General features: G+C 39.6%; 1 protein-coding gene across 3 annotated transcripts in view; it reads right to left on the bottom strand.

Annotated features, from left to right (window-relative positions):
- Positions 1-27,691, bottom strand: part of RBMS3 (RNA binding motif single stranded interacting protein 3) — a 446,028-nt gene that overhangs the window by 149,335 nt on the left and 269,002 nt on the right. For all 3 annotated transcript variants that reach the window (XR_004495821.1, XM_019005566.2, XM_015617215.2), the window contains exon 5: positions 6,805-6,962. Coding sequence is in view for 2 of the 3 variants with exons in the window: in XM_019005566.2 (XP_018861111.1) it covers positions 6,805-6,962 (158 nt within the window). In the remaining variant the exon portion in view is untranslated. The remainder of the gene's footprint in view (positions 1-6,804; positions 6,963-27,691) is intronic.

The raw sequence follows: 27,691 nt of genomic DNA, 5'->3' as shown, positions 1-27,691 counted from the left end.
AAAAAAAAAAAAAAAGAGAAAAAAATTAATTTAATATCCCCCCCCCAAAAGCTCTTATACCTGCATAATATAAAGATTGATGCAGTGTAAAGAAACAACTAAATACAATTTTTATATAAGGAATAACATGGTGATTACATTATTACCTGAGAAATATTCAGTACCATGTAATTACCAGTTAGTGGAAAAGTGCAGGTTTGGTTTACATATACCATGTCGTCACTTTGCTTAATAATAATAATAATAATGTAAATGAGAATCAGGACTATACTTTTTTATATCCAGAGTAAATATTTAAAGATGAAATTGTTGCTACCCCATTTATGTTATGATCAGCATATGAATATTTACACTTACAAGAGCGGAAATAATAAATCTTTGAGAACAATGTTTCCTTACTATTTAAGGCATTTTGTAAAGATGGAAGCAGATGGATAGTAACAGAATTATACAGTGAGGGGAGCCAAAGAATGGAGACCATAGTTAGAATACACACCAGAGAACTGAATTCCTTTAGCATATCAAGAAGATGACTAGAGTGGCAGTCTGATAGCACTGCATATGTACCTTTGTGGGGAGAATAAACTAGGGAGAAAGGACGTCTTTACCCTTCCTGAGAAAGTTGTGACAGATGAATTCAAAAGAGAAATTAGTGAGGAACATTTAACTGCAAGGAAGATGATCCACTGGCAAACATTAGATAGAAGAGAGGTGGTCCTTTCTTTCTAACTGATGTCTTCAAATCATTTCTGAAAGTCTTATTTTAGTAAGACACAAGCATTATCTCAATATTAGGTAACGGGTAGTATTTCAACTGCCTATGATATAAAAGATGTGAGGCAAAATGATCTGCAGGTCTCAAATACTCTAAAGCTACAAGATAGTTTTGATTAGTATGAGGTTTCCTATGTTTTTCATCCTTCCATGGAAACACATTCCCTATTTTTTTTTTTAAAATTTATTTTGCTAATTTAATTCCAGGCATTCTAAGACCCTGATACAGCTGCAACCTGTGATTTCCTTCTCCCCTGTAACAGATTTAGGTATCTTATCTCCCTAGCTTTTCAGTCAGTAAGAGATTGTTTCAAGATGTTTGTGCTTTTTGGTTGGAATCCATTTTTTGTTGGAAAAAAGCTATTCCCTTTGCCACTCACAGCCTCAGAAGACATTTATTTTGACAAGTTCTCCTCATTGCTCACAAATTATATCTTTTCCCAACATGTCTTGCCTGTATATTCTTCAGCTGTCTGCTTGAACAACAGGAGGTTGTTTACTTTCTCAGACAAATGTAAAAAGTCTACAGAAACCACTCTTTTCCTCTCGAGATGTGGTTCATTCTACACCTTGCAGCATCACCCATTATGCCAAGGTGAGCTGCCAGAGTATTTCTGCACTACAGTATCTAAATTTACAGTGCTCTCCATAGAGAAACCTCTTTGGGTCAGAATAAATAACTTCATTACACCTACATTATCCTGAAACCCTCTGAAAGATGCACAATGTCCTTTAAATAAGGAAAAAACTAAGAAATTAAAGGCTCATCTCTCTTGTTTTACTTCAGTGGAAACTGGAGCATAACCATTTCTACTGAAATCCATGCAAAGCTTCTATAAATAGAATAATGATCCTGTGATTGCTCAAAATCTCACTTCCTAGTCCTTGTTGCTCCCTTTTCAGTTGCCGAGTTGAGTATTATTTCCAGAGACTAAATTTAAGACATGTAAAATGCGGGTAAGGTGGAGATAAGTTTAGTAACAAAGATAGGCAGGCAAAGAAAAGCAACCCATTAGAAGCTTTTCCAGAAGAATAAGGTAGCGAAAAGATGAAGATGAAGCCCAAACTCCCAACAGCAGAGTGTTTAAATGCCTCACTACAGATGCCCCCAAGCTAGGTCACAAAGGGATGGAAGCCTCTCCCTGATGTGTACCTTTGCTCTGAGGTGACAGCTAATTGAGAATCTCTTGACTTTGGACATTTGCTGGGAACAGCACCATAACATTCTTTTATGACCATTTGTGTTGTACAGATTTTCTCGTGTTACTGGAAAAGAATAGTGTGAACACACAGTCATCTCCACCTAGACCTAGGCTGATTTATGCTACTGTCTTCACAGTCTCAGGTTAAGTATTATACTGCTGCCCGCCAGCAGTGCAATACTTGACTGTCTGACTGTCAGCATTTCCATCATAAATTTCTGTTTTCAGAAGCTTATGACTTCGTTGTAAAATGTCGCTTGGGGGAGGAATCTTGCAAGGTCGTTTAAGTTACAAGACAGCAAACAAAATAAAAAAGTTAGAGGTTTCTAACTCTTTCTTTGCACTTCATCATTTAAAAGGACCTATAAAATTCTTGTTCTGCTGTTCTGCTGTTCAGCTGAGTGTGACAAACCTGTGTATGGTGTTATTAATACTACTATCTCTTTAGGGAAGATACTTAAATAATACTTGAATGGTATTTTATTGTGGGATTATAAAAAACAATTTTTATTTCATTGATTCAGTGTTACCAGTTAAGTCCCTCCTCAAGGTATATACCAATATTTCCTTGTTCCCTTTTCCAAAGCCCAAGGAGCTCTTTAATTAAACTCATGGTACCTCAGGCTTGGATTATGCAAATTGCTAAGCCAAATTATCTGATGGCTCCCAACTTTCCAGCTTCCTCCCTTATCACCTTCCAGAGCTGCATATTCATTTTCATCTTATGGAGTCCCATTGATATTTGTCTAGGGATCGTGACCCACCTGTCCTTCCCTGGAGTTTGCTTCTCCCTGAAAGTGATGCTTCACGCCTGTCAATTTTCTTAGGGATACACAAAGTCCACCAAAATTTTTCCAGGTTGCAACAGCAGATGAAAATATGAGGGTCTCAGAGACACATCCCCACACAGAACTCCTCACCACCTGCAGTGTTGCTCTGAGACCTTTCCAGGGAGGCCTTTCAAAGGAAATGTATCACCACAGGCATTGGAATATTTTACAGATAACACAAAAAGGCTTTGGAGCATATATGGGAATTTCTGTTTCACCTGAGATATTCAATTATCCTGGGATATCCTGAGATATGCAATTTCCTAGGTAAGATGCACAATGTGACAAATCATTCTTCTGACTGAAAGTAGGAATGATCCCTATAATATCTAAGCTTCTACTACCATCCCAGATGCTGGACTTATTCAAGTTAAATTATAGCACCTTTTAAAATCAGCTTCAATTAAACCCTTGAATAAGGAAGAACAAAGCACTTTACCTCTTCAAAAAATCCCTAAACTGACTAAATGTTATTTATCCCCTGGTGCTGCTGACTTCTATGTCTCCAATGTAGCAACATCACTGATCCTCAGAAATCTGTCTCTAAATATTCCACCTTTTATTTAGCAAAACAGCACCACTGCTTTGTCACCACTGTGATTTTGTCATTCCTTTATCTTCTCCCACCTTAACATCTGAAACTCATTCTTTGTGGGCCTGTGGATAGCCAGGTCTTCCAGAACATAGAGTTATCTCTTTATAAGTGGCAACACTTCAGGATGAAGATAAATATTTCCTTCCATGCTCTCAATACCTTTCCCTATCCAGTAATTCCAGCCTCCCTCAAAGACCTTACTATCTCTGATCTGCTTTTTACTCATACCATCAACAATACCACTAATGTTGTTTGCCAAACACATAAAATATCAACTTTAAAATTATATCTTTCAATAAGTCTTCAAATTCCAGTTTCTGTGGATTTTTTCCTTTTTTTTTTTTTTGTATTGTTTTGTTCTGTTTCATATTGCTGGTTTGTTGTTTTGGGGTTTTTTTTTAAGGATGAAAGACTATGATTTTGTTCTAGGCTCTGAAGAATACACTTACACTTTAAAAATGAAAGATCAGCTGCTGAAATTACTAGATGACTCCCAGGAACAGATACTTAAGAAAAACATCCACAAATTTAAGTGCTGTGATGACAAGGGCATCACGGTGTCATTCCCTCTTTTAACAGGCAGTCTTATAACAGACTGAACTCAAAGCTTCACATCCAAAGAAGTGCCTCCTTTTTTCCAACATCCTACTTCTAGTAAGTAATTTCTGCCCCCTCCTATTTCTTCTCATTTCTCTCTCTGCTCTAGGCTAGGCTGTGTCTAGTCTCAGCTTCTGCTTGACAGTGTCAGCAGAAGCACCCCTGCCAAAAGACCACAGCAGTGCAAGCCCTGTGGAATGCCAGCTCCCACGGAGAGTCTGAAGGCAGGTAATATAGCCTTGAAGTAAAAAGCATGGGCCAGGGGTCAGGCAGAAGCAGATGTGCAGAGGTTATAGCATGGATTAGCTTTTATGAAGCCACAGTCAAAGTCTAAAGTTTCCCTTCTCTGGCCCCTTGCTCATAACTCTCCTCCCCAAAATCTCCCCTGGGGTGTACCCAGGCACTGTTGGCTCTGGCCACAGTGAAATGGAAAAGATTCAGGAAAATCTGTTCAGTTGCTTTTGAACGGTGCAAAAGAGAGGAAATTGTTTCATGGCTTAACTTTCACTGAGATCTAGTTTTGTATGCACATAGTTTAAGGGAGGTTGTTAATGTCACCAGATGTAACTAAGATCATTTTGATCCAGGAACATTTGAAGTTCTCCAGGTTATAAATGATTAAGTAGCCACCTGCAGTACTATAATACTGCTAATCATACCCACTTAGAAGAAAAATCTGACAATAGCTGCCTACCTTTAGACTTCTGATTGCTTTCTGAATGAATATACTTATTTTGAGACTGACTATTTCTATGATTGGGCAGACTCAGAAAGTGTTTTTTAATCATCATAAAATGTAATTAATAGCTTTGAAACATCACATTTCAAAATGGTTGTATGCTGCATCATTTCAGCATATGCAAATGTAACTTTTTCCCTGGTGATTCTGTGGCTCTGCTTAGAACTATGTTAAGCATCATGGCACATTCCACAGGCAGGCAAGATATACTGTGATCAAAGTTCCCAGGTCAGAATAGCCAGGATCTTCATCTGGGGTGCTGATTTGAACTCCTAAAATCTTATTTGGACTGAAATACAATTTCTATCCCCTGCCTATACTGCACTGTACCCTACACTGTACCCACTCAACATGTGCTCATGCCATAGGTACACTAGAATACCTAGTGACTTGATGCAAAGTTGACTACGAGCAAAGCTAAAGAAATTAACAACCTTTGTTTGGTTTGACATATAGGAAGAATAAAACAGAAAGCATTTCTTTAAAAGACAAAAGTCAGTTGGTCATGTAAAATTAAATTATTGTATTGATAATTCAGCAAAGACAGGAGTCCTCATTCAACTATGACTCTAAATTCCTGGATGATTTAGTCTCACTCAAATTAGTGGGAGATCTGCTGTAGACTTTGATGGAGTGAAGGTCTTACCCTACTGTTGCTTGCATGGTGAATTACACAACCTACAAGTTAGATCATTAAAGGGTTCCTGAAATAAGTACCATAATTAAATACATTTTCACAAAGTAAGTCAATTTTCAAAAATGCGAGTTTATCCATGACTTAGACTAATCTATATTTAGTGAGCTAGAAAAATTCATGTTATTATCTGCAAGAATGCACAAGGATCAGTATGCCATCTTTCACCATAAATGTTTTGCCTTTTCCCATTTGAATTCAGACCATATTATCTTAACATTTTTTGTGCATGTTGACCTTTCACATCAAGGGCAGCAGTAACACTGCAATGTCATTTTTCTTGAAAGCTAACTTTTTATCACACTGTAACTCATTTCACTCAGTGGTATTATGACTCCAACAGAAGTGCCATGATATACCAAGATATGATGGATTTCAGAGAAATTTGCAAGATGAAGAAGTCATTTTGCCTCCTCTACAAAGCACAGTGTTATGAATATTCTGTAGAAACAATGATCTGAGATTTTTTTCCCCTTTTTCTTCTGAAGCAGAAGACTGATTTGCAGCAGAATTGCAAATTTCTCTCCTTATTTGTTTTTTCAGTACCTTTCTATATATAGCACTCTATTTCTTGGCTTTTGAAAAAAAAACTGTTTGATTGGAGAATGTTTCAAGCTGAAGAGAATCTATGTAAATATTCCCTGAGAGTAAACATGGAGCCTTGTCTATCTGTACTAACAATGAAGTACATAGTAATAATATGTTGCCCATTCTGTCTAAAATGTCTGACTACTCCATGAGGGTTTGTTCTATGCAAATATTTCTTCTTAAGCTCTTTTCTTAGCTGCAGTTCAAGGAAGCTGCAGCTTTCAAGAAAGACACGTTTCCTCAGTTACAGTTCCTACCCTTTGCTCTTCTAGCTGCTAAATTTACTTTCTCCTGTTGCAAAATCTTTGACAAATATTTAAACAGTTTCATAGAATGATTTGGGTTGAAAGGGACCTTAAAGACTATCTAGTCTCTCTCCAGATTTCTTAAAGGACTTTTCAGGTACTGAAAGACTGCAATAAGTTCACCCTGGGACCTCCTAAGCACAGGCCTTGGTTTCTTTACCAAGTATGTGCTTTTTGCTGTAGGACATTTATTATTACCTGAGATTGATCCTGAAAGGATAGCTCACTATTCCTACCCATTTTTATTTATAGGTATATACATATATATATATATACATGTATGAACCAGTTTTTAGAGCAATGAAATGAGCATCCTTCCTCACTGGCATTTCCTGGTAGAAAGAACGGATACAATGGGATCAAGGCGCTGCTCTGCATCTTCCACAGCTGTGAGACTTCAGAGCTACAGAACAGACAGCATTTGCAAAGGACCAAAGGTGAAAAAATGTGCATGAATCAAAGTAAGAGCAAAGGTTTCACCTGGCAAAGCCGACTCCTCTGCTGACTCCATTCGCATCTCTTAATATTCTGGTGGAAATGACATGTCCAAAGGGTTTCAGCATATTCTCCAGTTCCTGCTCATCCATGGACACAGGTAAATTTGAGATGTATAGATTTGTGGGATCTTGCTCTTGTTGCTACGACAAAATAAGAGAAATATCCTCAGTTAGGCTTAACATAATAGAATAGCTTGTGGCTCCTACAATAAGGGACAGTTAAAATAGGATCAAGCCAAGAATTCATAGCTGCACTGGAAGAAAAGCTGGGTAATCTTTTCATGACAGCAACGTATTTGCCAGATTTCTGCAAACTCTCATGCATGTGCATAATTCTGTGCATGATTGCTCTTATTGAACTCAGTGGCACTACTAATTTATAGAAAATGACTCTCATGCACAAGTATTCTTGTATTTGTGTCCTAATTTAGCAAAGAGATTGTGAAAAAAATCGTGATTTCCACAAATGTGCTAATGTTAACATAAATAAAGAACAAAAATTCAATATCTATTTTAGGCAGATGTGCTTTCCAGCCTGAACACTTCTCATTCAGCCTGCTCATTGTGAAAAAGGTTGCTTGAAAACACAGAACACTTTTCATAGTATCTTTTTCCTTTTCTTTCCCCTTCTTCTTTCATTATAATGAGCAGTAAGATCTAACTGGGCCAGGGGCAGGAGTTCTGCAGTTCAACCGATGGTCCTAGTCAGATAGGTCACATGTTTGTTCTGAGACTAAATCAAAAAAATCTTATAAAACAAAGCCTGTAGCATGAATAATTGAAAAAACAAATTTGAAAGCAGCTCTCTTGTTCTATTTCAGATCTTTAGGCTAAACTTTCCATTTTGGTAACTACCCCAACTCCTATTCTTGCTTGCTGAATTACTGCAAAAGAACATGAAAGAGACATAGATGCCATATGTAAAATAAGTGTATTAAAGCAGTAAAAAACCTCTTGTCTACAGACAACCAGGTCTTGATTACATTAAATCAATTTAGTTATGCCCTTGCAGATTTACATGGCTCTGTCCATTTTGATTGATACAAGGTTTACATAATATCTGATTACCTGCCAGTATAAGCCTGACTGGGATCAGGCATTACTACATAATTTCAGCTAATGTTAAATAACCAAAAATATAAGATGCAATCATTATACTGTGCAGTAATCCACAGTATATCTTCTCTGAGAATGTTCTCTGAGACAGAGTTTTTAATTCTTTTTATTCCACATTTTAATGGGCAGAATTAATTTGTACTTGTTCAACACTGAGTTGACAACAGCAATACCCTTTTTTTGCTGAGTTGTCCTAAAATCAGATTAATAACCTTGCAGCAGCGCTGCAACCTTGCACTGTTATGAAATTACACACAGTCCTGCAGCCATCTGCCCTGGTTTAACTAAACTAGTTTCAAATTACACTCCATTAAAATCAGTGAGAATGTGCCTTGTCAAACACAATCATGCATTCTGTTTTGAGAAGATGTATGAAGACAGGATAAAACCAAGATGTCTGCTCTATCACTGCCTTGTACATTCAAGGCTTCAATACTGGAAAGAGAAATTGCTTCAAGCTATGATACACACACACACCGTCTTTGCAGGGACAAGAATGACTAAGGCAAATCTAATGTAGCTAAATACCAGAATCAGAAGCTGAAGGAAGTTTTTAGCTTTTCTTACCCCAGGCTCAAGGGCAATTTCAGCCTTTTTGGATGAGACAAAAAAAATGAATACCCCAAAAGGTCCAAAATTAGGAGGCATGTAAGGCTGTTGTACTGTTTAATGTGGATTCTGATCTCAGGGCTATGGATGCTTGTCTTTGGACATACTGGCAAATGACCACTGCATTGTAGCTTTGCATCTCCACACTCACTACCCCATGACACAACACATTACCATGCATGACGAATTCTTCACTGTTTTACAAAACATAAATAAAAGACTGAAGTAGGCATGTTTTCAACCTGCTGTCCATAAAAGTATACCCAGTTATTTCTATGTCTTACAGTAAGGGGCAGAAGAGAGGAGAGGAACACCACACACATGAATACTGAACTTATTGCAGATTCAACTGTTTGAAGTTACAAACTTCAAATCTAGAAAAACCTTCTTTCCCTTTTCAGTTATCTTTCCCTGCAGTCATCTTCCTTCCTCTCACATCAATTTACATTTATACACATCCAAAAGCTAGTTCCTCTCCAGTAACCAAAAGATGCTAGTGAGGGGTCAGAACTGCTACAGTACTGACAATGGAAGGGAAATCATGCAAACAGTCCTGGAGGGAAGGTAGACAAGAAAAGAAAAGGAATATGAGCTTCAAATCACACTTTTAGCTTTGGGAAAAGTAAGGAGACAAGAATGCAAGCCATTTTCTTTGTCTCTTTTTTTTTTTTTTTTTTTTTTTTTTTTTACATTTTTCATTTTTTCTGTATGCAAACTATTTCAGTTTTATTGATTGGTAGTTCCCCCTTTTTCACCCTCCACACCCTGAAGCCACACAAAAAAAATGAAAGATGTAGGAATTTGGAAGCACTTTCATTGTTACTAAGTACTTTGAAAGGGTGAGCAATAGAGGTAGATAAAGCAGAGCCATTCAAGAAGCATATCAAAGCAGAAAGTTTTGCAATTCCAATTGGCACAGTTCTTCAGAAATAATTCCATTTTTATGCAAACCTCTACCTATTGATTGGCTAAGGGCTTTGATTAATCCACCAATCAATGCTCAAGGACCAACGTCTCTCGCTAATATTTAGAAAAAAATATGCTGATGAAATCCCTGTAGCCAAAGACCAGACTAATGTGGAAAGGTGGAGTTATGCATCAGTAACTTCACAACAGTCTCTGCTTTCACTGAAGCAACTCAGTCCCGCAGCACATTAAAATGAGAACTCTCCCTTTGACTACTCAGTTTTCAAGCTGGGGCAAACAAATAAAATAAATAAGAACCATTGCCAATGTGTCTCACTTCTAAACCAGAAACACATAAGCCTTTTAACTGTGCTAGAGATTAAATGTCCTTGTTTTAAATATCTGTGGAAAATTAGCTACACTCTGAGGATGAATGAAAGACTAGCAGACCATAGCCACTCTTTCACAGGGATCTGCCAAGCCTATCTTTTATCAATGTGATAAATAAATGTTGCAAGCAGGGAAAGACAGATGAGGCCACTCATGCTACCTCCACAACACAACAGTGTTTTCTAAGAAAGGAAAAAATTCACATTATTTTTCCTTACTATACAAATATAACATTTAGAGAAATACCCCTTTCCCTTACAGTGAAATATCACCCCACAGAAGCCAGAGCTGACTGAAACAAGATGAAATGCCTTCACAGCCATGCAGCTGGGAGCTGAGCAGGCTTTACAGGGGTGGTGTGGAACTCAGCTGCCCTATCTCTGTGCAGCCAGACCCCACTGCGACCCACCCTCACGAGTCCCTGTTTCTCAGGCTTGGTCCCACTCCAAGCCTCTGGCACTGAGGCTCCCTGTGATCTTTTTCAGTTGTGCAGAGATCTCTGATGTTCAGCATGGAGGTGCTGACACATGCCTCTCATTTTGCCCAAGCCTTTTCTTCCTAGATTCCACAAGTTCCCGTGTGAGATATTCTCTTCCCCATCTCAGTGCGGCTGCTGAGCTTTTCACTGTCAAAGGTAAGCATCCTGCTGTTCAAAATATGCCTATTTATTGACAAGATAAGCCTAACCAGAACCATAAGTCCGAGCACCCCATGAACTACTTGCCTTTCATAATCCTAAGAGCTGACAGCTCAGTTTCTGCCTTCAGTGAAGGAACAGCTCCCAGGATTTCAGGACTGATGGTGATGTTAGTGTCTGGATCAGGCTTCCTGTGGTTCATTTAATTCTCTCTAAGACTTTTCATTAGACATTAAAAAAATGTTGCTTCCCATCTTGGGCCACAAAAATCCTATTTATTATTGCCTCCAGTCCCAAAATGCACTGACTGACCAGTCATCAGTGAGAGAAGTGGAATTTTTTTGTTTGATACTGAAAGTCACTTCAGAACTGCATCTTCCTCCTGTGCTCCTAATAGCCTGGGCAGGAACCTAAAGGGTGAATGGCAGAAAGTTGCATGCTCACCACAAACAACTCCAATAGCACTGTGACTTGGATGCCCTGCAGCTGGAGACCTGGAGCCAGCGTGGTGGGGCCACCAGCCAAGCAGAGCCTGGCCTTTGCTAGTGATTTCATAGAATCCTAGAATCACTAAGGTTGGAAGAGGCCTCCAAGATCAAGTCCAGCCATTAACCTAACACTGCCAGATCCACCACTAAACCATGTCTCTGAGCACCATATCTATGTGTCTCTTACAAACTTCCAGGGACCTCTCTGGACCTCTCTTTCTACCTCAGGAGTGACACACCTGTAGATACAGTCTTCCCAAAGCACTCCTGTCCCTTGGATCCAATCCCCCACGAGTGAGAGGGCCTCCCCAGGGGGACCAGGGTCAGCCACTGCAGCTGACCACTGGCCTGGAGGCTCACAGGAGCAGGGGGCTGCTGGGAGCAGTGGAAGGCTCTCTGCAGTGTGGAAGCAAAGCTCCTCTGCCTTTCCCAGGCCCCGTGCCAAACATGGGCAAAATAATGGGTAAAACACCAGGCCAAGTTGCTGCTTCATGAAGAGAGTGGTGAAGGCAACCATGCAGCCTGCTGTGTGTGCCAGCTGCAGAAGAACCATGCTCAAGACATGCAAACTTGCAAGCACAGTCTCAAGGCACGATCAAAAGATCCTGTCTATCCTCACAGATGTTCATTTTAGCCATGATCTCCCACTTGACAGCCCAAGGATTTTCCATGTACAGTTTGCACTTGCACTGCAGCCTCAAAGAAGCAGGGATAAACTTATCCAGTCAGTCCCAATCCTATGAAATCCTGGCACAGTCTCACACCTTAGGCTAAGCGCATTCTGGGATCCCGGTATGTGCCAGTCTCTGTGGGTACACTGAGTGCCAGAGAACGAGCCAGCAAAAACAACAAAAAAGAAATTAAGTCAATTTAAGCTCCTCTCCAGAGAAGTGCATGGCTTTTTGCAACTCCCTTTGCTCCCACTGCAGCCTATTTTACCATCATTGTATGAGCATAATACCTCAGCTCCTCTGGCCCTTGCATTCCAGGGGCCATAGCTGCATGCGTATGTTGCCGTTGTGCCATTCTGGCTGGGGATGTGTATGATAGACACTCTTGAGGTGGTCAAAACCACTCCTAGGAAGGCTTAAATTTGTGAAGATTTAAAATTATGTTAATTACAATTTGAAAAGAAAAAAAAAAAAAATTACAATTTTAAAATTGAAAGGTTTAAAATTGTGAATACACCAAACTAACAGTAGGTCAAGCCCATGTTTTCAATTAGCCCTGACCAACTCCAGTGGTCAGCAGAGCAGGTGTCCTGCTGCAAGGCTATGGAGGTCAGCACTGGGGAAACAGCCAGAAATTTTGTCACTGCCTTTTAGGAAGAACTGGGCCAGTCACTCATCCCCCGAGGTCTTAGCCAAGGAGCAAAGTAAGTTTATAATGCAGAGGATTTGAAATGCACTACACCAACAGCATTTAAAACAGAAAACAAACAAACAAACAAACTAACAAAAAAAAAACCCACAAAAAAATAACTCCCAAAATCACCAACAAACCCTAGCAGAGGGTGTGCTGCAACTCCAAGTTTGCTGTTTGCTTTGCTGGGCCCTCCCAGACACTTTTGAAAGGAAAGACAGCGTTCAGATGGGATTTTCCCTCCCATCTTGACATAATCTTTGGAAGCAAAGCGTGAAAAGCTGAAAGAACAATTCCTGCTTGTTTGAGCTGAGGCTGAGCCTCTTTACACAGTACGTTTAGTAATGCATTCTTTAAAGACACGTGTAGGGAGGGGCAGACAGCTTTTGGCGATGTTATTTTTTGTTCCAAAAAGGAACTCCAGCCTCTTTTAATCTGTGCTCTCAGTAGGACTGGAAACTGAGTGTGTTTGGTTTATCTGGAAACCTTATGTACCAATTCCTTTTATTGAACTTACTTTATTTCTCAGAGCAGCTTGCTCTAGGAAACTAAGCACTGATTATGAGTTCAAATTATTTCTTTATCCATCTTCCAAACTTATTCTGGGAATTTAACTTTGTATATGGATCAACGTGAGATTCTGAACTCCTCTTTTAAAAGATATAATCAATACTTATACTAATAGATTATATGCTTTTTTTTGTCTTTAATAAATTGAGAATTCATAATATTAATTTTGACACCGGTCAGTATTACAGCTCACCTTTAGAAAAACAGTTCTGTCTTTTTAGACAGGCTAAAAACACCCTCAATCAGTATTTTTCCCAAATTAGTTCATCTCTGCCTTATGGCCACTGCCCAGATCTTCAGCCTGTGGATTGAACTCCTTGTCTTCTTTAAAGATCTGGGTTGAACTTCTGTCTCCCCTCAAGATAAAAATGGTAATTTTTAAAGAAAGAGCCATTTATGTGGAGCCATGTATATGAAACCAGATCATGTGTATGGAAACATTTTTGTGCCATTTCATACATTTTCCAGTGTTTGCTTACTGTTTTGAAAACTGCAGTTGTATGGTAGCATCAGTCTCATCTACAGTTTATTACATTATTTCTAAACTGGATTATTTATAGCCACTATGCTTAAAAGAAATTTAGAGGAAGCATGTAATACTTTCTCTCAGTAGATTCACATTCAATAGCTCTTCTTGTTGTTCTGTTTTGTAATATTTATGTTTTGAGTTCTGCAGATCATGAGAACTTTTCAGGACATCTAAAACAGATTTTCATTTAAAAGCTGATTTTATGAGCATTTGGTTGGAGTCACAAAACAAAATTCTGAATGAAAAGACTTTCCCCCCAGTTTTCTATTGTTACTCCATTTATTCCTGCTGCTTTTCCTCATTAATGTGGCATATTTTTTCACATGTGCAAAAGATGCCTGGTTTCAGACAGAGTAAGACACTGAATTTATAATCCTGGTGTGTAACTTCAGCTCTAATACCTAATGTCTTCAAGGAACATTTAGAGAGGTTATCTCTTTACTGACCTATCCAGGCATGGCAGGATGCTCCTAACTTACTTAATCACTGTTAGATAGGATGAATATAGGCTAGTAATGTGAAAGTTGGAAGAAAGTCACCCCAGACTCCACCACCTCCTGGTATCAGAGAAGGGACAGCAGGAACTCCTTTTCCTTTTTCTCAGAGAGGATGGGAGGGAAAGGCATAATATAGTGGTTGGGGATGGAGATCTTGCCCGTGTATGTTCATGTGGTGCCTTTCCAATCACTGAAGATACACTGATATGAATTGACAGTAGTCCACTTTCAAAGATTTTTTTACATTACGTATTTTTTTATATAAAGAACAAACTAACCAACTCTCATGAAACCTTTGCTATAACAATGGTCCAGACGATGCAGCCTTCCAGATTTGTCAATGGTATATTTTGAGCCATCATTGCAGTAACACGAGGTGAACAAAATGAATGAAGTGCAGCTGCCAGGGTTCCCTTTGACTTTTTCCTTGCTTATTTGCTTTCCTTTGTGTGGGCACATTTTTAACAATGTAGACAGCTAAATCAATGGCCAGTTAACTATTGATCCCAGGCTAGTTTCACTCTCTTGTTGAGCATCGCATCAAAAGACTTACAGTGCTGTATAGAAAGCCTAAACTTCACATGGATTTTATTAGTGCACAATGTATTAATAATATAACAGATACAGTTGAAAGAAACTGCTAAAAGTAATGCAGGCCTCCTTATCAAGAGTATTTCCAAAGTCCTTTCATAGAATCTTGGAATTGTTTAAGTTGGAAAAGAGCTTTATGATCACTGAGCCCATCCCTTAACCCAGCAATGCCAAGCCCATCATTAAACCATGTCACACATCACACAAACCTGCCACTTTTAAATCCCTCCAGAGATGGTGACTCCACCGCTTCCCTGAGCAGCCTGTTCCAGTGCCTGACAATCCTTATGGTGAACATTTTTTTCCTCATCAATCTGAACCTCCCGTGGTACAACTTGAGGACGTTTTCTCTTGTCCTACCACTTGTTTCCTGGGAGACCGACCCCCACCTGGCTACAACCTCCTTTCAGGCAGCTGTAGAGAATGATAAGGTCTCTGCTGAGCCTCCTTTTCTCCAGACTGAATAACCCCTGCTCCTTCAGTTGATCCTCACAGGACTTCTGTTCCAGAACCTTCACCAGCTCCATTGCCCTTCTCTGGACCCACTCCAGCCCCTCAATGTCTTTCTTGAAGTGAGGGACCCAAAACTGAGCACAGGATTTGAGGTGTGGCCTCACCAGTGCCGAGCACAGGGGGACAATCACTGCCCTGCTCCTGCTGGCCACTTTATTGCTGATAAAAGCCAGGATGCCATTGGCCTTCTTGGCCACCTGAGCACACACTGGCTCATGTTCAGCTGGATGTCAAGCAGCACCCCCAGGTCCTTTTCCACCAGGAAGATTTCCAGCTGCCCTTCCCGAGGCCTGCATTGTTCAAGGGGGTTGTTGTGACCCAAGTGTAGGACCAGGAACTTCACCTTGTTGAACCTCATACAGTTGGCCTTTTCCCATTATTCCAACCTGTTCAGATCCCTCTCTAGAGTCTCACTACCCTCCAATGCTCCTGCCCAATTTAAGATCATCTGCAAACTGACTGAGGGTGTAGTTAATCCCCTCATCCAGATCATTGATAAAGATATTAAACAGGACTGGCCCCAACACTGATCCCTGGGGATCACCACTTGTGACCAGCTGCCAACTGGATGCAGCTCCATCCACCACCTTTCCCTAGTCCCGGCCATCTAGACAGCTTCTAGTGATGAAAACACATGCATCCAAACCACAAGCTGCCAGGTTCTCCCAGAGACTGCTGTGAGAAATGGTGTCAAAGGCTTCAGTAAATTCTAGGTAAACATCATCCACAGTCTTTCCTCACCCACTAAGTGTGTCACCTTGTCATAGCAGGAGACCAGGTTGGTCAAGAAGGACCTGCCTTTCACAAACCCATCCTGACTGGGCCTGATGCCCTGGTTGTCCTGTATGTGCTGTGTGATTGTGCTCAAGATGATCTGCTCCATAACCTTCTGTGGCACCAAGGTCAGGCTGACAGACCTGTAGCTCCCCAGATACTCCTGTCCCTATGGATAGGTGTCACATTTGCTAACTTCCAGTCAACCACAACCCTCCTGCTGGGAAATGATTGAAAGTGGCTTGATGAGCACTATGTGAGCTCCCTCATTTTCCTTGAGTGGGTACTGTCTGGCCCCATGAACTGGTATAACAGAGCACTAACCATTTCCCCTGGGAATATATGGGCTCCATTCTGATCCCATCCCATCTTTCAAGCTCACCTGAACAACTGTTGGTCTTATTATTAAGAACTGAGAAAAAGAAGGCATTAAATACATCAGCCTTTTCCTCATTCTTTGTCACTGTTTCCCTCTACATCCAATAATGTATGGAAATTTTCCTTAGCTCTCCTTTTACTGCTGATGTATATATAGAAGCAATTTTTTATTTTCTTTCATGGCAGTAGCCAGATTACTGTCTAGTTGGGTTGTCAATCCCAACATGTTTTTTGGTGAAGAAGCCCTAATTATCACATGACCATTCTCAGGTGCTTTTGAGGTTTCTAACACATCAATAACCCCTGTGTTCTTGCTCCTGCATGGATCTCCATCCCCTGTCTCCACTGAGACAGCAGATCTCACTAGCACACTGTCCCTCAAACACTGGCATGATGCCGCCAGGCTTATCTCTACTGAGCCTGGCTTTATCCCTTTTCCACTTTAAATTTTTTTGCATTAGGCACTGTTGGAAGCATGAGCTATCTCCTTAACCAAGACTGTCTAAACACAGATGGTTTCACAGGGAAAATACTGAAGAACAGAGAATATTTGGTTATTCAAAGCAGCTTATTTTGTCTTAGGTACCTTCAAAAGAATCTTTTTGTTGTTTGATGGTCTTCCAAAGGCTCCAATATACAAAGATTTAACATCCTGAGATGTTAAATCTCACACCCTGACAGATCAGCTTCATAGTAGTCACATTGCCTTTTTAGACTTAGTGTTGACTACATGTTTCATAAATTATCTTTCTTGTGTGCCCAGCCTTACTTGATTACACTATGATGGTCCAAAATTTATTAACATTGTGGTGTTTCCGAAGAGTTGCAAGAGATTTGGCCCCAGAATAATAATGCAACCACTACATAGCATTAATTAAGCCAAATCCATCTAACATTATAAATACAGCTAAAACTAAACCTGCAACATCGTTTTTCCTATAAACTTGATTGTCACTAAGTCATGTCAAAAGTCTCTTAACAATGAGTTCACTTTCGGAAAAGACAAAGAAGTTCTGCCCACAAACACAGAAAACACTCAGAAGTACTCTTCTGAAAAAAAGCATTCTCACAATGATTTTCAAAAGTATTTTATTGTTATATGCATAATGAAATTTAAGAATTTCTGAACTTTTTATAATGACCCAAGAAAAGAACTGCCATTTGAAATTCTTTTCTGGAATCATCTAATCAGAAAAGAGAGATGTGACTTGGGCACCCAGCATTACCGTGCCATCACTGAAGCAGTCTTTGCAGTCACTTCTTAAACAAGGCATGGGCTAAATTTGCTTTACCAAATTTTGTCCAAAAATTGCAAACAAGCAAATTTCTAAACCTCCTGACCTATGAAGAGAAAAAACAAAAGAAAAAAAAAACAAAATAGGAAGATATTTGTCAAAAATATCAGGTCCACAGTACAGTATTATTTATAACTACTGTTTTAATTAAAACCATGAACTTTAAAAGAGTTCACAGTTTACATATGCTCAGGATTTCTTCTCTCTGTGCAAACTATCAGAGTGCTGTGTCTGCTGTGTAAGCTGGACTCAGCTTTCTTTTAATTAAGTTTGTTCATGGACAGCACAGCATTTGCTAAAGCTAAATATTGCTGGAACTGAATTGTTATTGGTCTGTCCAGCACATAGCTGCTGCAGAACCTTCCATCATGCAATTCACCTGCCAGTGGTGATTTGATTTGCCCTTTGTCTTCTGTGGGAAATATGGGCTTGAGTCACCATGGTTGCTTCTGTCAAATCCTGTAAGATACATGGTAGCTCCTTTCAGCTCCACGGAATACAGTCGTAACCAGAACTATCAAAGACTGATATAAAAACCTCTTATTTGTACTTTTGCTATCATAAGGTGAGATTTTTTTAAAACTCCTTGCTTCTTTTCACTTTGTTTTAGTGAACTGATTTGATATTTTTAGATTGGTTTGATATTCTTATTGCTGTTAAGCAAGAATCAATTAATTACCTCAGATGATCTGCTGGCTGTCTATAGCAATTTCTGAAAGTGCTACATTGATGCCTACCCAGGAAACTGAAATCAGAAACTCACTTATAACCTCTGGAAGCAAAAGGCTAATTTACCAGATGAGCTGCAATCTAAGATGAATACCTTATCTATTTATTTTGATTTGTCATCGAAGGTGTTGTGGTGAACTTATGACAGTTTCCTATTGCCCATTGGACAAAATTGCCTCAAGTATGTTTGTTTCCCTTATGCCATACTGGGCTAGTGACATGCTGATTGATGTATATTTTGCAGGATTCTCTTACTGATATTTAGACAATAGTCAAGTCCTTTTTCCCTGCAGAGAGTTAACGAATCTTGCAATTTAACTCTGCTATTAGCTTTCTCCCAGAACAAGGTTTTACATGATACTGTCCAACAGAAAGGATGTGTTTGTGATGTGCAACAGAGAGCAAAGAGGTCACAGAAGAGATTGCTTGCTTTGCAAGTGGACATAGCATGAAATCAGGTCACAGTATAAACTTTCCATTATCAATAAGGGAGAAAAGAAAACTAATTCGACCTAAATTTCCATATGCACTAAATCAATAACATTAAATTAACAGCTTAATTTAAAGTGCTCTTAAAAAAAAAAAACCAACTTAAAAGTATGCACTGAAACATCCCATTTTAATAGATTCTTGTGATTATTATTTGTAATTTTGAAAAACATGATACAGCAAATAACAAGTATTTAGTAGCACTGCTTACTTAAGTTCTTCAAAAAATACCTTCAGTGCCAGTGACACTAATTGGTTGAAATGCTTTTTTTATGTATGTAAAATGCTCAGTGAAAAAAAAATTTCATTGTAATAATATACATAAAAGAAATTCAGCTAATTTATATATTTATATATATATTTATATATGTTTATTTTATATATATTATATATGATATAATATATATTTATATATATTATATATAATATATTATTATGTAAAATCATACTTCCAAACACATGACATAAACACCAAGCATTTCAAGATGAAACTCTTGTTACATTGAGGCAATATAACTCTTACAAGAATTCTACAGTTCTTCTTTGCATAAGCTGAAATATCAAGATTTATGATAAGTGATGCTCAAAAGCTGCATTTGTGCACACAGCAATGCAGATTCTAGAGTAAATGGCTTAAATGATTACAGCATTTCTAGATTGTGTTTTTTAATCTACATTTGTCAAGATGGCAGCTCTCAAGAGTGGTGAGTCCTGGAGCTGACTGGGCTGTTCTACTTCCTTACTTCAAAGTTCAAAGCAGAATGTCTGTGCTCACGGTAATATTAGACCAAAAGGATGGCAAATGGCAGTGGAAACAAATGGTTTTCTCCCTCATGTGTCTCAGGATACAATACCACTTGTTCAGTGCAGAGGTCAGAGTGCAATGTCATTGCAGAGGACAAAGCTGGGTTCCACCAACTATAGATAAAAGGCATTTATATCAACCTGTGCATTAGCCCCTCCTGTGTAACTTGTGGAGACTGTAGCAGGTGTTAGAGCAGAGGTTGGATGCTCCTTCCTCGGCAAAGGAAGCAATGGGACTTCTTAAACAACAGGAGCATGGCAAAGGTGAGGACTTTGCTGTCTGATCTTCCAGTGGCTATAGGATGGCATAATGGGGCAGCAGAGCAACAAGTTACAGATGTGTTTGTGCACACATAACCTGTACTTGGCCACAGTGGCTTTAGGACTTACTGTCTACTATTTTTAGCAGCTGTTCTTTCCAAATACAGAGTATTTGCTCTGTCATGGCCTGATACTTCTCTAACTGAATGCAACAGAAAAATTCTCTTTGGTTTAGTTGGCAGCATCAGGATCTGTGCTCGGAAAATATTTTCAGAACTGCATTCAGTTTAATAAAGCTGAATAAATAATAATTATAAAAAATAAATTCACTGCAATTACTCCAGTGAATGCATTTCTTCTGATGATCATCATGCATTTATTGTTTTCGTTTAATATTTCATTTCAAAGCTGCCAGAAATACAAAGACAAAATAGATTTGCACACGGGGTTAAATTAGTATCAATGTTGCATCCACCTGTAGATCAGCAGGAACTCCTGTTTCTCTTGAGAAGCTTCTCTAGATTTGGGGCTAAGTCTGAGGAATCTAAGGAAACTCAGATTTCTTTGTTTAAAATTTAAAGACTTAATATTTTACTGTCTACACTTGGACTAGAAAAAGACCATAGCTATTAACAGTAGTAAATTATCAGCACTGGGACAGCATTAAAAGCTTTAAGAGGACTTTTTGGGACAGTAAAAGGCTTTTTAATATTTGACCTACTGACCCAAAGGCGAATTCAAGCAGTGCACAGGTCCCATGTGATTGCCTGTGAAGAAAACGGAAGGCTTTCTTTTGTCATGTTTTGTGTTACTTCCTATAAACCATAAATGAAGTCAGAATTTTCTAGTCTGGGAATTCCTGTTGGGATAAAGGTTGCGGCCTACTTAGCCAGAGTCCATACAAACTGCTGGAGAAGAGTTATTCATCTTGATGCACATGCCAGAAATAGAAACCTACTAGTCCTTGAGGATGCATCAATTTTCAGGGAGTCTGGATACTTTAAACTACTACAGAAACCTAAGGAAAAAAAAACAACTCGACATAGACACTGCTTAAGGAAACCGAAATCCATCATAAAACACCGCCTTGACAGCTTTATTTTGAGAAATCTGTATTTAACACAGACAAAAATACCATTTCCATTTAAGATCAGGCTCAGCTCACAAAATATACAGTGCAGAAATACTTGTACTATATCTAAATGCATCAGATATAAAAAGGCAACCAAGTCATGTTTCAAATGCGACAAGGGATGGTTATCACTCAGAAGCACGACAGACGCAACACTACCACATTTTCCCTATTTGTGGAATTTCCAAAGCTGAGTCAGCATGTCCCAGCAGAGGGTTAGCAAGAGGGCCTTGAAACAATCCGTTTCCACCCCCACAGATGAAAATGAGGAAATATTATGAGTAAGGGAGGAAAATGAAACTTGCATTTATTTAAAGCATAACATACTAAAATAGAACAAAAAGGCAGGGTTGGATTGCTGTGATTAACACTGCTAAATCCCATTGCATAACATAGTCCTGAACTGCTGAGCTGTCTACTCTTTCCTCAGCACCCATTAGAGCAAGTTTTGCTCTGTGTGATGAGATTGCCCTGGTAAATGATGTTGAGATTAGGAGCCAACATCAGCAAAGAAACATGCAATGGTTAACAATAGGATTAAAATCCTGCCTCTTTGCCAAATTGAGCAGGCATGGATGGTCCCATGGTATCCAGGCAGGCGTCTCAGCAGTGCTGGCACTGTCCATCTAGATTTTTCCTGCCAGGGAAGTCCACTGCTCCACAGCTGCAGTCAGTGTCAAAAAGCAGAGCCCAGGCAGCAGGAAGCTGAAGGGGGACTGGGTTGTGTGTGACTGCTTCCCTCCCTGCTCTGCCCTCAGCTGATCTGGGGCTGTGACCAGCTCCAGGGCAGCTGGAGAGGTTACAACTAATGAACAGGGAAAGCACAGCAATGGCATGAAACAAATCAATAACCCATGGTGGCCAGCGAAGAGGGGCCAGGCATCTGCAGTTCCTCATAGTATGCCTGGGAGAATAAGATGAGCTAAGTGTCAAAGCTTACCTTCCCTGGTACAGAAACCAAGTACCACTGGGTAAGGAAGCATTATTTAAGGGTATATTATTCTTTGTGTAGGCAGAAAATAGGGATCTGAGTGGTTTAGTGCAATACCTAGAGGTTTGGGGAAAGTCAGGAGAGAGTAGTAAGCACTCCATTATCTCTCCTATACTGGAGGAGAAAGATAGAGAGAGCAGTATGAGAAACATGGTTCTCCTCTTGCCATTTGACGGAAGTAGAGAGGAAAAGGGATGTTATTGTACTTTTCCATCCACAAAGAACATAGTGCAAGATGGAGGTGGGGAGAAGCAGTGAACCAAAAGTAGTCTATGAACTCTCTTACATCCAAAAAAACCAAGGTAAGCACAAGTTCTTAATGAGTTTTCCTGCAAACCTTTCATTAGTTCCTTCCACATTTCATATCAGCTAGAAGAATGTTGTTTTCTCAGCAATGAACACTGACTCAAGTTTTCCAAGCCAATGAATGTTTCCAGTTGCATATTCACAGAGAAAAAGACAAAGTCAACAGTTATCTGCAGAAGGAAGCGGAAAACCACTCTGAAATTAGAATAGGTATAGCAAGGTCGACAACGTGGCTAGTTCTATCCACCTATGAAAGGTCAAGACAGAATTATGAAGCAAATTTTGTTGAGCCTTGAGGAACCATAACCTGGTCCTACTGTGAAGAGAAAAAAGAATTTCCCTCTGTTCAAGAGACTGGAGTGAAAGGGCACATGTGCTGTTCTTGTGGCAGAAACGGAGTTTTGAGAAAGCCATTAAGCAAAGTTATTGGCAACCAACATGAAATAGCAGATTCATTTGTCAGCTGGTGAGATGCATCAGGGCTGGGGTGGCTGGACAGGGGCTGTGCAGCACAGGGCTGTCAGGGTGGGAAGGAAAAGCTCAGAGGTGCTTCTGCACGAAGCTCATGAAGTTCATTGCCTTAGTAACCCAGAGACCAGGGGGAAAATTGTACAAGGATGGCACAAGATGATACAAGAGAACAGTACAGCTGAAACTGAAAGATATTGCAAGTCAAATTAAAATAAAGCACAGTACTTTAGCCTGAGTACACATGACCAGTCCCTGGAAGAAGGAGAAATGGATGAAAGAAATGGTCCAAGCCCTGTAACTCCATCCTTCCTTTTGTTTCCAGAAATCTGGACTTGGCTGGGTGTGACTGCTCACATCTCAATGACTTGCTATGTTGTACTAAACTGGCCTGTGAGAAAATGCACTAGCATTCCAATATTAAGCTCTCTGAGGTTCATGCCTATCTGTTCTTATGACTATTCAGTATTTTGGCTGTGGGTAAGGTGTATATGTATATGTGTGAGCCTGTGTGTGTGTGTATATAAGTGGGAATCATAGAATGGACTGGGTTGGAAGGGATCTTAGGGGCCTTGTAGTTCCAGCCCCCCTGCCTGTTGGGTAGGGATGCCTCCCACTAGATCAGGTTCCTCAGAGGTCCATCCAGCCTCCCCTTGAACACTTCCAGGGATGGAGTATCCACAACTTCTCTGGGAAGCCTGTTCCTATGCCTTGCCACCCTCATGGTGAAAAAATTTCTTCTTAATATCTAATCTAAATATGCTCTCTCTCTCACATTTAAGCCATTTCCCTTTGTCCTGTCATTACATGCTCTTGTAAACAGCCTCTCTCCATCAATGATGGAATAATGTGTTTGAGTACGTAAGTATAGTGCTATATTATATACATAAAACCAAAATATACACATAAAAATGCATTCCACTTTACATATGCTTTCGATTTTGAAGATCTGGTTAAACAGATGCCTATGTGTAAAAACATATAAGACTACATCCAGACTTCCAAAAAAAGGATGCACATTTGCAGTTATGCATCATGTGTGCAAGTGACTGTGTATGAAAAGTTGATATCCCCATACATAGTCACTTAATGTGATTAGCTGGTGGTCTGCTTGTATGTGACTAAATATATCTGCATGTAATCATATCTTACATTTACTTGTATATGTGTATAAGCTGTTCATATAAAAAGTGATAGCTGCATCAATCCAACAAATGAAGGATGCTATTATTCTCTTTCCCACTTATAAATCATAAGCAACTCTAAGATTTTCTGCAGTAATAAAACTGTGAGACAAGATGTACAGGCATTCCTTGAGTCCCAGACTGGAAAGGAATTACAGTTGGGCATTTTGTTTGTAGTGGGATTTCTGGAAATTAAAGACAAAGGGGAAACTGCTGCAGGGTATAGAGGGAGTGGTGTGGTCTCCTCCGAGGATGCTGAAAGCTGGACCTGGTTCTTTTGTGGGTCCTTCAATTATCTGAGTCATCAGGACAAGGGGGAATGGGTTCAAACTAAAATATGGGAGGTTTAGATTAGATAGCAGGAAGGAATTCTTTACTGTGAGGGTGGTGAGATACTGGAACAGGTTGCCCAGAGAAGTTCTGGATGTCCCATTCCTGACAGAGTTCAAGGCCAGGTTGGGGTCCTGAGGGGGAGTTCTGAGCAATTGGGTCTAGTGGGAGGTGTCCCTGCACATAGGTTGGAAACAGGTTTCTTAAGATCCCTTCCAACTCAAACCATTCTATGATTCTATTATTTTATTCCAGATTCAGAATAATTTTTTTTTATAATGAAAAAGACAGCATTAAAGAAGAAAACTTGAACTATCTAACACTTTAGGCTTCTGGATTGCCTCTCTCAGGTGCTGTATTCATAACTTGTTTTCAGAACTGTTTTAGTGAAAAGCTGAAGGCTTAAAAGGGGAATATCTTAAACTCTCAGCTCTCTAATACTACACAACTAGTGCAAAGAAGTAGAATGAGAGAGAGACATTTTATCATGTAAATTAGGAGTGCTTTATCTGAGGTGCACTTTTTGTGCCAGTGCTTATCCTTGCTGATAGTGATATCATCAGTTGAAGACATAAATAAAAAACAAAACAACCTCAACCATTTTTTGTGGAGGTAAAATGCAGTTGTTTCTAAAGGAGGTAAGATGGAAAAGATACCTGTGAAATTCCAGAGTCTGTTTGTGAGGTTCCCATCATGACTGTAGCAATTCCTGGTGGCACATGGTAAAACAATACTGCTGTGGATGTGTGAGCTTTCTTTACTAGCTGTGTAAACACTTGAAACCTAAGGGACCAAACCTGATACTATGCAGTCCTGAGAAACCTGTGTTCAGCTCAACTTTGTCGACAGATTAAGCTAATGTTACATGTATTCTGTGAACCATTTAAAAAGAAAAAAAAACCCAAATCACAAAAACCCCCCACATCTATGTGCTAAATATGGAGTTGGTCAGAAAACCCCAAATGTACCAAAAAACCCCTCAAAAATGCTCAGGTTCTCCAAGAGGAAAATAAATATCCAGTGGATCCCACTGAGTAATGTTTCAGTCTGATGTTGACTCAGTTGTGGACCTGCAGATCGGTGACTGCCCCAGACAGATTGCACATCCAGCAGCCTCAGGATGGGATCTGACACTCAGAGGTTTCCCAGCCTTTCCGCGCCAGGGAGCGGATGAGGCTGGCTCTACTGGGAAAAGCGTCAACAACCTCTGCAGCTTGTTTGTTTTTTATGGGAAATAGTTTCAAGTTACATGACCCTATTTTTAAAGATCAATCAACTTAACCTGCTAGGCTGCCTTTCACAGGTTCTTGAGAAATTACATGGTTTCCAATGATCAAGCAATTCCCTGAGAGAGTGAATAGGTAAGGAGTAGAGCTATTTGCATTTACTCTTCTATTAATTTTAAGACCTTAAATAACAATATTTAAGGAGTTCAAAATAGTCAAGTATGAGACAAAAATATTTAGAGGCAGTCAACCAAATCACAGGTCATGCACTGAAACAAGAAGAAAAAACAAAATACACAACCAGCTTCTGCCACTTGTGACACACCTAGAAAATTGTGTTGTACTGTCCCAGTGTCGCTAATCCCCACGTAAGTAACAAATTTCCCCACTTTTCAATTCTGCTAAACCTGCTATCCATTCTATAAGCTCCAAAATTAACGAGAAGAAATACTATTCAGAGACAAAGCCCACTTGAAGCCAAGGCCCTGAGTACTCTGGGACAATTAAAGTGCAGCCTGGGTATATTAATCACAGTCTTCTGGCCCATTTCCAAATTGGGCAATTACAATCTGCCTACCTCAAATTCTCCCCAGTTTCAAATGCAGGAGTTATTTGTGATTTCCTTCCTATAAAAAGTATTTAGCACAGTCAGTAAAGACTGGTTTCATTCAAGTGATGAGTGAATAACCCACATTGACTACAGAAAAATGTGTAAAAGCACTTTAGAATCCTTCAGGAAGGACACTTATTACATGGTCATTTTACAATCCTTTTACTATTCTAAGAGGAAGTACTCCTATCTAGATATTTCTTCACAGGCCTCTTAGTAACCAAGTAGTTCAGAGTATAGGGTTGTTTTTCTAAAATTAAATTATGGTAGATTATTTTTTTTGTTAATTGAAGATGATAGATTTGAAATGCAAGCACCGTATCACAAAGACAGTTTGGGAACACATACACAACTTCTACTTCGAAAACTATTCAGACAATTTCTGAGCCAAAAAAGATTAATGATTTATTATGGGGCTCATTAATCAAAAATTGCGTGTGCATGTTTTTTAAAGGACCAATTCCACTGTTCAAGTCAATTAGGTCCTCTAAAGCTATTACATTGGGAAGGAGCCACAATATTACCAAGACTTCCTGCAATATTGTTGAGACTTCCCCAAGTGTATTTAGAGTATAAAATAAATGCTATTATTCAGGAGATACTGAATTGCTAAGCTTCTTAAATTTGTACAATTGGGAACTTGAAGTACATTAAAATGCTGAAACTCATTAAGAGCCCTTTTCACAGCTGCAAAATCGTTGGCATTCACAGCACTGAGCAGAACAATAAAACACTCCCCACACCTTTGAACAGGGCAACTTCCGTTCCTCCAGCTCTGCTTTAATGAATCACTGAGGCAGAACTGGTATCTAACCTCTCCGTCAAACCTCTTCCATTGAAAGTAAGAAACAAAAAGCCACAATAACCCTAATATTCTGCACAGAAAAGGAAAATGTACAAGCATACTGTACTAACCCTCCCCCAGCACAAAAAAACCCCCAGCTATCACTGTGTCTTTGTCAGAATGTAATTCAATTTTCTCCATCAACAATAAACAAACCATCTTCAGAGGCAGAAACCAATTCATGTCCTTCTCTCAAACCACCCATCAAACCATACCCAGTAGACTTTGTTTGCTTGGGTGTCACTATTCTGAACTCAAAGCACAGGACTGAGCATTAGGGAGAGTGTTTTCACTAACACTAGCTGGGTAAGGTCACTCTGTATGCCAAAATGTCCTCCTGCCCTCATCACTGAAGGGAGAGATTTTATGCCTCCAAAGTGGTACCAGAACAAACCACCCAAGTCCTCAGGAAATTTGTGCACACCCCATTTCTGACATGTTCTCCAGCAGATGCATGGTGTTGGTCCTGATGATTAGAAGACAGCACCTTTCTGAGAATCAGCAAAATTCCATCTTCCTCCCACTGCATCAAGGTAACCAGTGCCCAACCCCTCCCAGCCAGCAGCCAGCCACTTTGCACATCAAGTGATTGCAAACAGCACTTAAAACCAAACCCTCCCTGTGATCTGGGAACGGTATGTGCTGCCTTCTCCTCAGCCAGGAGGGTCACAACTGCACCTCTCATATCTACAGGTCTCACCAACCCCAGGGCAAAGAAACCCAAGTCTTATCAACACTAGTGTGCATCAGTCTGATTTCTTCAGCTGACGGATTTGTTTCTAACTAAATTCCATTGGGCCACCTACTGTGCTTCCTTTGGTATTTGAAAAACAGAGGGAAA

The sequence above is a fragment of the Parus major genome, chromosome 2, assembly GCF_001522545.3.
Source record: "Parus major isolate Abel chromosome 2, Parus_major1.1, whole genome shotgun sequence".
NCBI classification, from domain to species: Eukaryota; Metazoa; Chordata; class Aves; order Passeriformes; family Paridae; genus Parus; species Parus major.
Note: the sequence above shows the minus strand (reverse complement) of the source record. Positions and strands in the feature narration are given on the sequence as shown.